The sequence below is a fragment of the Dermochelys coriacea genome, chromosome 4, assembly GCF_009764565.3.
Source record: "Dermochelys coriacea isolate rDerCor1 chromosome 4, rDerCor1.pri.v4, whole genome shotgun sequence".
In the NCBI taxonomy this organism is placed as follows: Eukaryota; Metazoa; Chordata; order Testudines; family Dermochelyidae; genus Dermochelys; species Dermochelys coriacea.
In genome coordinates, this window is record NC_050071.1 from 87,250,451 (window position 1) to 87,264,202 (window position 13,752).

The 13,752-nt window shown below is 39.7% G+C and overlaps 2 protein-coding genes across 2 annotated transcripts in view; one reads left to right on the top strand and one right to left on the bottom strand.

Annotated features, from left to right (window-relative positions):
* Window positions 1-13,752, top strand: part of CNOT7 (CCR4-NOT transcription complex subunit 7) — a 117,427-nt gene that overhangs the window by 55,846 nt on the left and 47,829 nt on the right. The gene's annotated exons all lie outside the window — the stretch shown is intronic.
* The window catches only part of ZDHHC2 (zinc finger DHHC-type palmitoyltransferase 2), a 77,026-nt gene that overhangs the window by 5,244 nt on the left and 58,030 nt on the right, over window positions 1-13,752 (bottom strand). Inside the window, 7 exon segments of the mRNA XM_038398881.2 lie at window positions 2,085-2,171; window positions 2,710-2,796; window positions 2,799-2,818; window positions 8,028-8,120; window positions 8,313-8,439; window positions 10,576-10,625; window positions 10,627-10,706. Coding sequence (XP_038254809.1) covers window positions 2,122-2,171; window positions 2,710-2,796; window positions 2,799-2,818; window positions 8,028-8,120; window positions 8,313-8,439; window positions 10,576-10,625; window positions 10,627-10,706 — 507 coding nt within the window. The 3' untranslated portion in view covers window positions 2,085-2,121.

Below are 13,752 nucleotides of genomic sequence, written 5' to 3' on the forward strand. Positions count from 1 at the left end.
TGCTGCTGTGATTTCATCATGTTGGATAGTTAGTGAAAGTGTTATAGTGCCCAGAGCCTTGGGTAGGCATTGTGATGTTGCACTCCATGTGTTTTATGGAAATATGTTTATAAGTGTGAATATGATGTAACTGGCATATGCTTTATGCAAAAGGTCTCTTGTAAGGTATCATTACAAAGCTTATGATCTACTTAGTGCGTTCATCCTATTTGTTTGCATGTATTATTTCTACGTCTGGAGTTAGGAGAATAAGATGTAAACTTGTGTTATTGATGTAAACCTGTTAAGTGGAAGCCATTAAGGGTGCTTCAGACTCAATGAACTGTGAATGGGTTTGTTTACCTCAAGCCTTCCTATGTAGTGTCTTTCAGCTACTGGTAATGAAGAAGGAGGTCTTCCAGTGACATCTGATCATGTCACCTGAACTGGAATCCATCTTAAACCTAGTGCTTTCCATTTAGAAGGAGGGATAGGGACCCAGAGAGACAAAAGATTCCCACCTTGGGTCAAAGCTAAAAAGGGGGCTGCCAGTCATGAGAAATCCCCGAGTTACACTGAGCTGAAACTCACAAGTAGTGTACCAGGGAAAATGATTAGGCTCAGACAAGGAAGAAGTCTAGTCTGTGAAAGAAGCTTATTAAAACATCTGAGGGTGAGATATTATCAGTTTCTTAATGTATTAGGCTTAGACTTGCATGTTTTTGCTTTATTTTCTTGGTGACTAACTTTGTTCTCTTTGTTATTACTTGAAACCATTTAATTCTACTTTTTATACTTAATAAAATCACTTTTGTTTATTAATTAACCCAGGGTAAGTGATTAATACCTGGGGGAGCAAACAGCTGTGCTCTCTCTATCAGTGTTATAGAGTGTGGACAATTTATGAGTTTACCCTGTATAAGCTTATACGGAGTAAAACAGATTTATTTGGGTTTGGATCTCATTGGGCTGGGTGTCTGGGTGCTTGAGAGAGGACTACTTGCTGAGCTGTTTTCAGTTAAGTCTGCAGCTTTGGGGGCATGGTTCAGACCCTGGGTCTGTGTTGCAGCAGGCTAGCATGTCTGGCTCCACAAGACAGGGTTCTGGAGTCTCAAGCCATCAAAGAAAACGGGCTCAGAGGTAGTTTCAGCACATCAGGTGACAGTCCCAAGGGGGTCTCTGTGACTGGACCCTTCACAGTCATCTTTTTATAATTTTAAATATAAATAAATAATTAATAAACAGAAGTCACTGAGCAGCCTTGAGAAGTTAAAAGCTTTCGATTACAACCAACCAACGAAGAGTCTGATATTTCACTACCAATTCCCAGATCGTCATCAAGTCCCTTTGCTTATATTTCTTTGCAGATTAGGATTTCATCAACTTGTTGCCATGATCATCAATTGGCAGTTCCATAAAATAGATATCATTTCTTAGTTATGGAACTCAGTGCTTAATATGCTAACCTTCTCCAGACACTGACCCAAGACGATGCTTAGGAAGTTATCAATACGATATAGACGTCTGCAGTCTCCATTATTTCTAATGATTAATGGGAATTGACTCTGTTTTTTTGGCATGAAAGAACAAAACTACAAATTAATTTATTCCAAGTTGTACCACTTAAATTACCTTATAGGTCCTTGCCTACTTCTCTGATCCAAAATACTATCACTCAGTAGCACTGATCTAGTGGATTGAGTTCAGGGATGAGAGTCACAAATTCTTTAATCTGAATCCTAGCTTTGGCACTGAGTTGCTGAGGCCTTGGCTAAGTCACAATGTCCATGTCTCTGTCTTCCTGCTAGATAACGGCAATAATAATACTTACATGTCTACATCTAAAGAGTGCTGTAAAGATTAAGTTAATTATTTAGAAAAAGTATTGTTCAATCAAGAAATCTGTGTTTTAGGATAATCAGGGAAATTTTTCCAATGTCTGAGGTAGGAACAAAATTAAATTGGAAAAAAAGCAAAAATGCTGACAAAGGAGAATAGAAGCAAAACTTCCAAGCATATTTTAATAACTTTTCTATTGTGCAGAAGCACCTCGGAAGGAGTTTAATAGCAGAGTGGCAAATAAAGCATAGAAAATACTAGCCTACCTTTCCTTGAACATTTAGATGCTTCCATTAACAGTGACTAGGTTTCATTTTCCACAGTTAGTCCAGGATTGCTCATACCTTTGGGGACTGGAAAAAATAATGTTGTAAATAAAGTGTTGTATACTATTTTTAAAAGATATCATCAAACAGCATTATATATGGTGCCAATCTTCTCCTAGTTTTGTTAATTGGTCCATTTTGTGTAAATACTTAAACGTGTATATAACAAACATCCACTAGTTGCAATAGTCATGAAGGTGCCATCACATTTGGACAAGCAATTAGATATAATTACCTCTCTGATTAAAAAATATTGGGATGATCTTGCGAGCCAGTGAACATCTGCAATTAGTATTATCCTTTGTGAGAGTTGCAGGTATATTCAATATCTTTCACTATCAGGCTCATTAATAGTTAGAAGTATAAGAGGGCTTAAAACATGCAAGGGACATTTTACAAACATGCATCCTAAAATTACACTTTGTAACAATAGGAATTGTTTCCCACCTTATATCCACATCAAATTAATTTGTCTCACAAAGAGAAGTCTTTGGCAATTTTCAGTACATCTTTCCAACAAGAATTTACATTAAAACTCAATGGATGTAACAAATTAATCTCTTACCAACTTTGCCCTTTTCAGTATTCGCACTACTTTCTGTCCAAGACTGAGCATCAGTAAGAAGGTGGCTCTGGGAATCTCGTAACGTCTTGGCGGAAAAATGTGATTCTCACTAATATGCAATTAAAAGAAAATAAAAAAGTAAAGATTAACTTTTAGTTAATACCAATACCATTACACACTTTAAGCAACTGCTCACGTAAAAGTCTTAGAAAAAGCTTACCGTGGTCATTTTTGGCTGAATCTTTTATTCTAATAAAAACCTTCATTCTAATACATGCTAAATTTTAGTTCTGTCACAGAGACAGGGTACAGTCTAAAATGTAATGGTTTAAAAAGAACAGAGAAACATTAACTTAGATTTTACCTTTGTTCTTTGGTTTTTGTTAGGGACTGGTTAACATGTTTTTACTAACTCCAAACCCACCTAAAGACAGTGAGTTCAAAATAACGATCACATTTCATTTATAGCTGAAAAAAATGCCAAGTCCTTCAGCTAAATGTAACCGATGTCTTATACCAGCAGCCCAATCTAACAGCACACGTGCTATAGCATTTCTATGTCCTCTATCCTCCGACCTCACAGAGTATGTCTACACACTAACTGGAAGTGTAATTCCCAACTTGGGTATGGTGTACAAGCTAGCTCTGCTGAACTAGTCCCAAAACTAGCAGCGGGACCATGATGGCACAGGCAGCAGCTTGGGCTAGTGCCAAAACGTATCCAGGGGCTAAGATGGGACCATAGTTGAGCAGCTAGCTCGAGCTGCCACCAACCTGCTGTGGCCACAGTGATGTTTTTAAGTGCTAGCTCTAGCAGAGCTAGTCCTATATGTCTACCTAAGACAGGAGTTGCACCTCCCAGCTGCTGTACAGACGTACCCATGGAGAACAGTGAGAAGAGGATCTCTGCCCAGTCTAATCCACCTCCTATGGTCATCTATTTTCTTGCTGTTCAGCATAGTGCAAGGAGAATTATATGAGCAGTTTTTTATTAATGAAAGATGCATACCTAATTAACTAGGTATTACAATTAAATCAGTATCCACTCCTTTTATGTGTATCAAGTGCCACAAATGCCTACACTAGAATAATATAATCATGTTTCCTTGATTAGGCTTTTAACTAGTATGTTTTCTATAGGTAATAATTATAAAAAATGATCGGTGAAAATAAAGTGTTTATTGGAGAAAATATTATAGAATTAAAACACAACTGCTTTATTTGACAGAATACTTCAGCCTAGTCATCTGCCTCAGAGAGCTAGTGCATTCCTTTTGCCATGGCAGTGGTTGAGGTGAAAAGTTTTTTTCCTCTTCAGCAATAGTGTCTGCAAAATCCCAGCAAGAACAACTGTTCTGTGTTGTAGATAGTTGGATCAACACAATCTGTCTTAGAAAGCAGCAAAAATTAAGAGTTTCTTGCACGAGGAGCTGTGAATTTATTTCTCAAATAAGATCACTTTGATTTGGCCAGTCTTGTTGTGTAGAAATAGCATTGAAACAGAAGAGATCAAATGTGTACTCAGTGATTTTATCCAGTTCTGATTTGAATGTTTGAATATGCTAGGGAGTCACATCAGAGACTTGATGGGATAAATCTTATGACTGCAACATGGGATGGAAGGGTACAGCTTGTTCAGGAGGTGTTGCAACGTAATCGAAAACGTGTTCATTTGTTCTGAGTACCAGAAGGAGGTGAGTGGCAAAACAGTTGAAAGTCTCTTGGTGAAGAAAAAGGGGGAAAAAACAGGGGCAATATTGTGGTAGGGATCTCCGAAAGACACAAATCAGGAGATGGTGATGGATAGGGCATTTCTAGAACAAGTAACAAAATATCAAAAAACACAAGACGTGGTAAAATGGGGGACTTAATACAGTCATCTGTTAAAAAAGTAATACAGCAAAACAAAAAATGTCCAAATAAGTCTTCGAATGCACTGGGGACAATTCTTGTTTCAGAAGGTGACGGTGGGGTAGCATCAATTTAGATTGATTGGACAAAGAGAGGAATTGGCTGTGAATCTGAAGGTAAAAGGCACCTTGGGGACAGTGATTGTGAAATGATAAATTTCATGAATCTAGGGAAGGAAAAAGAGTGAGAGCAGCAAAATAAGGACATGGATTTCAATAAGCAGACTTAACAAATTCAGAGAACTGGTAATATGTAAGGTTCAGGGGAAGAAATCTAACGAGTTCAGGCGAGCTGGCTGTTTTTCAAAGAGGCAATATTAAAGACACAGTAGTAAAACTATCTCAGTGGAAAGGAGAGAAGGAAGAATAGCAAGAAACCAATACGACTCTACCAGGAGCTCTTTAATGACCTGAAAAATAAAAAAGAATCCTAGAAAAAGTGGAAGCATAGACAAATTGCTAAAGAGGAGTACAAAAGGACAGCACAAGTATGTAAGATAAGGCACAAATGAGGTACACCTCGCAAGGGACAAAAAAGCCAACACAAAGAGGTTTATACACTTAGGAGCAAGAGAGAGACAAAGGAAAATGTAGATCAACTACTTGATGGGGAAGGAGAGCTAACAACAGGCACCACAGATATTGATGTGTGCAATGCCTTTGCTCACTCTTCACGACGGTTAATTGTGACCAGCTGCTTAAATATAATTAGTATTAAGAACAAGAGGGAAGGAACACAAGCGGAGAACAGGAAAAGAACAAGGCTATTAAGCTAGCTTAAATGTATTCAAATTGCAGGGCCTGACAAATTCACTGTGTACTTAAGGAACTAGCTAAAGCAATCTCAGAACCACTAGTGATATCTTAAAGAACTCAGAGGAAAAGTTAGGTCCTAGAGGACTGGAGAAGGCCACACATAGTATTTATCTTTAAAAAGAGGGTCTTGGCAAATTATATACCAGCAGCATAATTTCAAATTTCTGGAAAGATACTATCTGAAAGGTGCATCGATGAAGTGAGCTGTAGCTCACGAAAGTTATGCTCAAATAAATTTGTTAGCTCTAAGGTGCCACAGTATCCTTTCTTTTTGCAAATACAGACTAACACGGCGGCTACTCTGATACCTGGAAAGATAGTGGAAACATATTATTAAAACACTCAATTGTAGAGGATAATCAGGTGATAAGTAATGCCAACATGGATTCGGCTGAACAAATTACCAAACCAACCAACCGTGTCTTGACAGAGTTATTGGCCTAGTGGATAGGGGGAAAAGGTAGTAGTTATGATCTATCTTGATGTAGTAAGGCCTTTGAACAGTCGACATGACAAGTTTCATAAGCAAAACTAGGGAATATGATAGATGAAGTTACTAAGGTGGCTGCAGCTGGTTGAAAAACCAAATCAAAAAGAGAGGGGAGGCGTTGGTAGATCGGTATCAATGGTTCACTGTCAAACTGGAGGATGTATCTAATGGGGTCTGCCTTAGGTCTGGTACTATTCGATATTTTCATAAATGATTGGATAACAGTGTGGAGAGTATGTTTATAAATCTGTGGATGACACTATGCTCTGAGGGTTGTAAAGCACTTTAGGATGACCAGATTACCGTGACAATTGAGAATTATTCTGAAATAAGATGAAATTCAATAAAGACAAGTGCAAAGTACTACACTTAAGAAAAATCAATGCACAACTAGAAAAGGGGGAATAGTACCACTGAAAGGATCTGACAGTAATAGTGAGATCAAATTGAGTATAAGCCAACAATATGATGAGTTCAAAAAGGAATATTCTGGGGGTGTATTAACAGGAGGAGTAGATATTAGGAAAAACTTTAAGGATAGTTAAACTGGCACAGGCTTCCCAAGGAGGTTGTGAATCCCTATCACTGGAGGTTTCTGTGACCAAGTTAGACAACACCTATCAGGGGACTCTCTAGATATACTTGGTCCTGTTCAATGTGGGAGGATGGACTAGATGACCTCTCAAAGTCTCTTCTAGCCTACATTCAATGATTCTGTATCCTTACTGAAGTCAGTGAACAGACAGGATTATACTGACTAAAATTAGCCTTTGGAAAGCCAAGCTGCCAGACACACTTAAAGAAGCTGTGGGCAAGCCCCTGCTCAAGAACTCATGTTTGAACATTAACAGTCTCACCAAATATCAAGCTCTCTCAAGCCTCTCATTTTTAGACAAAGTAATTAATAAAGATGATGAGCCAAATTCAGATATACTTGATTTCTAAAAAATTTCTAATCTTTATAATCTCTTCTGTTATTGCTTTGTGATTGAATCTTGTAATTAAAGTGTCTAATAGCCATGGCCAGGAGTGCTACTGCAATTAGTAAACAACATTAATAGTGATTTTATATATTATTGCTACATATTTAGGAAAGTTTTTTCCATTTTTCTAAAGTTGAAGAGCTAGACAACATTTCATGTCGTGTAAAAATAGTAGGTCAGGTTGTAAGACTATAATGGTATATTGATAAGAAATACAATTCGATTTGGATTTATCATTTATGTTAGATTACTGACTGAATGCAGCTTGATCACCTTCTACTGATCTCTGCCAACATTAACAAAAAGTATCAGGCACACTTTCAGTTACACAAGAAATTGCTAAAAAATTGTGCACACATTGTTAGACATGAGCTACTATATAGCCATACATACCTAGGTAAGAGGCATAAATCCTTTACACGGTTCTGAAATGATTGCAGCTGTGAAAGTACTATCACTAGGATTGATAGTGGCATCTAATATGAGTGAATCTGACACGAGAGACTGACAATTTGGAATCCCCATTGGTAAAGGCTAAGAGTAATACAGAAGTAAAAGAGACTGATATTTTTGGAATGTTATCATTTGTATTGCACATTGCCCCACAAGCACACTGAAGATCGGGGTCCCTTTGCAAGATGCAGCACAGAATATAAAAAGAAACAGCTCCTATACTGAAAAACTTGGAACTTAATTTGGGAATATCTCAAACAGGCTCACCAATTACCTGTTTAGTAGCTTGTAAAATATGATTTGTTGTGGCTAGATAGACATACTGTCAAAATTCAGGAGTTGGGAACAGCTAAACTGAGACAAGAAACACAGCTGATAAAAAGGAAATAGAATGTATTGCTCCCACATTCAGCAGTATTATTCATATGGCATGTTAGGGAGATTGCTTTACCAGGTTTAAAATGATGAAGGTATGGAACTGAGAAATCAGCTGAATTAAAAGAACTTAATATAGATGTCTAAATTGTTCTTAGTAGGATACTTTTTAAATGCACATATATATGACTGCATTAGTGACAGCTGCCTAAAATAGTAAGCAAATGAAAAGTGGAGAAATTCACAGTATGACAGGTAAATGACAAACTTAAGGCAGACAAACAGACATACTTTTTCATTGTTGAATTAAGTCCAACAGGCGTGGAAACTTGTTCAGGATCTTGGTTAACAAGACAAGTTGGGAAGGAGCAACCATCTCCTAGATACAGAGAAAAAGAAGTTAGAATCAGTGTAGCACTTAAACAAAATAAACAATACTTCAATATTTATTTTGCAATTCCTAATTTCAAAGCACCTGCTTTTTCACATGATTTGGTGTAAAAAAAAGTATTGCTGACTACTTTCTGATATCCATATCTCATGAATTAAAAGACAGTATTTTTCTTCCAAGCATACCTTGTAAATACAGGGAGCAGCCAATATTTCTTCTCATCACCAAACACCTGTCTTAGATTTTTGCTGAAGCCCAAGCTAAAACCATTCTTGTCTGTTCCATGACGAAATATAGGTGCTCTGAATGCCTCTAGAAAATGAGATAGGTTTGTCATATTTCCTGCCTAAATACATTTTTAATTACACCCACTGATTTTTAGATAATTAGGCTGGTAACAGGCTTATTGGTTTTGGCTATGCAATATTTCCTTTCGGTGGGGGCTGCATAATGCCAGTTCAGATATCATGCAGCCTCCAAAACTACTTCCTTTTGAAAGATGAAGACATGGTATTAGTGCCCAACTGCCATATTTAGAGAAGTGGCAGAGTCCTGTGGCACCTTATAGACTAACAGATGTACTGGAGCATAAGCTTTTGTGGGTGAATATCCATTTCGTCACATGCATCCGACAAAGTGGGTATTCACCACGAAAGCTTATGCTCCTATACGTCTATTAGTCTATAAGGTGCTAGAAGACTCTTTGCCGCTTTTACAGATCCAGACTAACAGGCTATCCTTCTGATATTGATATCTAGAGAACGCCGCCTACTGCTGGGGAGGAGGCAGGAGTTTCCTTTGTCTGACAGATTCAGTGAGCCAGGGAGTTGTGTGGTATAAAGAGGTTTCCCCATGTAACTGCCACATAGCAAAGTCCAGCAAGGTAAAAGAGGCCTCACTAAGGAAATTTTTCAACCCATTCTCAAATCTAACAACTACAAAGGGAGAAAAAGAAAGAAGCCACCCACTTTGACATTCGGATTTCCCTCACCACCTGGTGGATGTGAGATGTCCCCTTTTACTCCTCAGACTTTTTATAAGGGCCTGAGATCTTCATTTACCCTTTTAGGGTTCTGTAGGGAAATTACTGCACTGACAATAGGAAGAGAAGAGACAGTTAAGTCTAGCGCAAGGAGCTGCCGTGTGTCTGATCCAGAGAGCACATTCACAGGAGTTCTCCTTCCACCATGTAACTCTTGTAGCTTGGTCTTTCCCTTACTGGCCTTATGGAATAAGCCAATCATTTCCTCGTACAAAGTTTACTACCAGTACACAAGGCCCAGCCTGGGACATTGCAGAGATTTAATTTTGTAGCTTTATATGCCAGTTCCCTTAGACTAAAATAGCGACAGGTTTCAGAGTAGCAGCTGTGTTAGTCTGTATTCGCAAAAAGAAAAGGAGTACTTGTGGCACCTTAGAGACCAACACATTTATTTATTTGGCATTTATCCACTGAATGCATCCGATGAAGTGAGCTGTAGCTCACGAAAGCTTATGCTCAAATAAATTTGTTAGTCTCTAGGGTGCCACAAGTACTCCTTTTCTTTTTACTAAAATAGCATATGCTTGTTTATGAACTCACAAATCTTCATGCGTGCAGTTTATGGTATTAAAAATAAGTATTCTACTTATTTTATTAATGGCTTTTAAATAATCTGACTCATATTTCTTCTCTCATTACCAATTTGAATTTGAATCGCTTTCTGCACTTGTTATTAATTTCTAAACTGACGTTAGATTTCCTGGGATACTGTGAAAGAAACACTAGAAGGAATGGGTTTGAAGCATGCACAGACTCCCCTACAACTGTTAATATCTGCATTAGCAGGAGGAAAACCCCCAGATCTAATTCTTCCACTCCCCTGCCTCAAATCAGGTGCATCATGAGAAAGAGTGTTTAGCGATCTAGAACTTGTTGCTATCATATCACTGACTGACATAACGAACTAACAACAGAGAGAGAAGGTGAGTAACTACATAGGCTATGTCTACACCAGGCTATGATGAGAGCTAGTGCAAGTATATGTACACAAGCAGAGGAACCACACCTCTAGCTCGTAGTGTAGATGTAGCAAGACACATTTTTTAGGATCCATGTATCCTACAACTATTATGGAGTCAGGGACCCTGATGCAGTTATGGATGTTGCCAAACATGGATGTGACCAAATCTGTTACCAGGTAATGGAGACACAGTTAGGCCTCATCCAGGCTACCAGTTTTAGCCATGCTGTAACTAATTATACTTTTAATATAGTTAGGGCTTTACACTGTGGTACCATCATCTTGAGTATCTCTGCGCTCATTTATTACTAAGAAAGCAGAGAGTCCTTTAAAATCCATCTTTTCTGTGTGATTCATTATGTGATATCAACAGCTTGATATGACTGGAATAATCACAAAGGTAATAATACTCATTGATGGCAAGGTACACTATGACATTACTTACCTAATGTAGATTTATTCTTGCTGACTAGCCAACAATGATAACCAAAAAGAGGATAAACTGACTGAAAACATGGCTGCAGCAAAGAATAAAAACATGATATGGAATTTGGCTTGAGTATCAGGAAGGCCATTCTATAAGAAGGAAAGAAAACCAAATGTTAAGGCAGGAAAAATAACTACTCCTTTGGCCATATTAATAATATCCACTCAACCAAGATTCTGAGTCAAGTTCTGCATTGACTCACACACCTCTGTGCAACTGCATCTCTCAGGAAAGTAGTATAGTCCCTTTAGAGAGAAAGGGCCACATTCCACCCCCCATGTTCTTTCAAGGGGCATGAATTAGAGCAGAATTTGGCCTTTTAAAGAGAGAATATACAGCAACTCTCTCACTTAACGCTGTAGTTATGTTCCTGAAAAATGCAACTTTAAGCAAAATGATAAGCAAATCCAATTTCCCCATAAGAATTAATGTATATGGGGGGGAGGGGGTTAGGTTCCAAGGAAGTTTTTTTCGTCAGACACAAGACATTATATACATATACAGTACAAGTTTTAAACAATTTTAAACAATTTAATACTGTACACAGCAATGATGATTGTGAAGCTTTGGTTGAGGTGGTGGAGTCAGAAGGTGGAAGAGGGTGTATCTTGTGGCTGCTCCTCTTGCTGAACTTTCCCAACTCGAAAAAAACACATCTAGAGATTTTTGTTTTCTTTTCTTTTTTTCTCCCTTGGTAAATTTCTTTATAGCAAGTCATTACATGACCAACTGCCCTAATCACTTTGGAGCTGCATTCCCTGTCAGGATCGTCATCACTGAGAATTTTCAAGCCAGCTTCAATCATTTGGAAAGCTTCAAAAAGACATTTGGCAGTCAAATTCTGACGGGTTGGTTCTTCTTTTCCTTCTTGGCCCTCTTTTTTCTTTGCTCTCATCCCCTCTAGTTGCATAAGATCTTCCTTGGTTAGCTCTTCTCCGTGTAATTCAGAAGTTGTGTAACGTCGGCTTCTTCCACCTCATCAAAACCAGTTTTCTTGGCCAAGCCGAGGATATCTTTCTTCATAGCGGGGACAACATTTTAAAATCCTTTTAAGTCACTGACATATTCAGGCCACAACTTTCCCCCACATACCATTTATGCATGCCTGAGTAACTTCAGCCCAAGACTCACTGATGTTATTGATGCACTTGAGGATGTTGTAGTCATGCCAAAATTGCCGAATCGTAGGTTTGCCTTCCCCATCGTGCCTCTGATGAGCTGATTGAAAGTACAGCATAAGTAAAATGCCTTCAATGCAGCGATGGATCCTTGGTCAATGGGTGGATGAGTGATGTGGTATTAGGTGGCAGAAAGACAATGTGGATGTTTTCACACAGGTCGGTCCAGGTTGATTGGATGAGCCAGTGCAATTATCAATAAGCAATAAAATCTTGAAATCAGGATTTTCCTTGGCACAGTATTCCTTCCATGCAGGGACAGCATGGAGAATCAGCCATTCTGAAAAAATAGCTCCAGTTATCCATGCCTTCTTATTGGATCTCCAAATGACCAGAAGGTGTTCCTTTGAAAATCCCTTGAGAGCTCATGGTTTTTCGGATTGGTACACTGTCAGCAGTTCATCTTCATGTCTCCAGCAGCATTACCACCTAGAAGCAAGGTTAGCTGGCCTTTAGCTACTTTAAATCCTGGCGCTGTCTTCTCCTCTGGAATGCAAGTCCGCTCAGGCCTCCTCTTTCAGGAGATGGCCTGTTTCATTGACACTGAAGACTTGCTTAGGGGAATAGCTGCTGTCCTCAATTATTTTTTCTTGAGATAGTCTGGGAATTTTTAGCTGCTGCAGTATCGGCCTAGCCACCCTCACCAGACATCTTGATGTTATGCAGGTGGAAGCGCCTCTTGAACTGATCAAACCATCCCCTACTTGCCATGACGTCTCTGTCTGTGATCCTTCACCTTGGTCTTCTTCAAAATTGTCATACAAACTTTTGCCTTAGCTTGTATGAGTAGCAAATTTAGAGGTATGTTCCAATTGGTTTTGGTCCTCTATCCACACTGAGAGAAGACGCTCCATGTTTTCTGGCAAACAACTTCTTGATCGACTTATTGTAGTAGCACTACGCGGTATTACACACCGAGCACTATCCCTGATCTTGTCGGCATTACTCCAAATTGTTCTCTGGTTGGAGTAGACCTAGAGCAATGCCAATGCCTACTGCATGCTTGCCTGCATCAAAAGGCCTTAAAATGTCTAATGTAGTACCCTAACTAATGGTTTTCCTACTGCTAGGCACTCCACTATCACTTGCTGGATGTTTGTGACTCATGATGCTGCGTGATACTCCTCCGGACAGCACATGCACGTGCTACTCTTCACTCCCTTCAGCCTGGAGTGACTGGGGTCATACAGCAATCAACCAACTACTGAAAGGGAAAGAATCTGGAAAACCCATGTCATTCTCCATTCTGGAAGCCCTGTGGGTTTAGGCTAGAACTAGTTATGGAATCAGTTTCACCTGCAGGTTCTTACTTCACAAGAGCCCTGCTGGAGAACCAAAGACCCATCTTCCAGGGTGCCCTGGACAAACCGGCCCTGCTGTACCTCCATAGTAACCATGCACTCAACACTGGGGCAGCACTGCAGCCAATGTAGTTGTCACTGTGTAAGAGGAGGAAAACAACATTTGCTGCTGTGTGCAAGCAGGGGCAGAGAGATGCAGCTGCACTGACGTGTATAGCAAAGCTCCCGTGGATTTTGCAGACTTTCATGAGATCATGGCCAAGTTCTGTGCATCCCTACACCACTTCTCCCCACTTGCTAGAGCGAAAGCAGACGCTGGAACGCTATGAACTTGCTTTGGGTGGGCTGCCGCCCCGTGTTCTTACCCCACTCTCGCGAAGGGGCGGTGAGCAGATGGACGATGTGTATTCAGGCGCAAGACGTCAAGGTGGGGCTGCCGCTGTGCACCCCCCGCAGCTGCTCTGGAGGCAGCTGGTGGCCTCGGGCAAAGCCTCTGCAAGAGCTTGGTGTAGTGCTCTATTCCCGAGCAGGGAGGAGGGCAGCAGCTGGGCCATAAAGCGATGGTGGATCACTGGGGGGTAGTGTGCATGTGGAGTGTGATTACAAACATATAGTAGTTGGGAGGTGCCCCGACTTACCCCACACGGACACAGCCT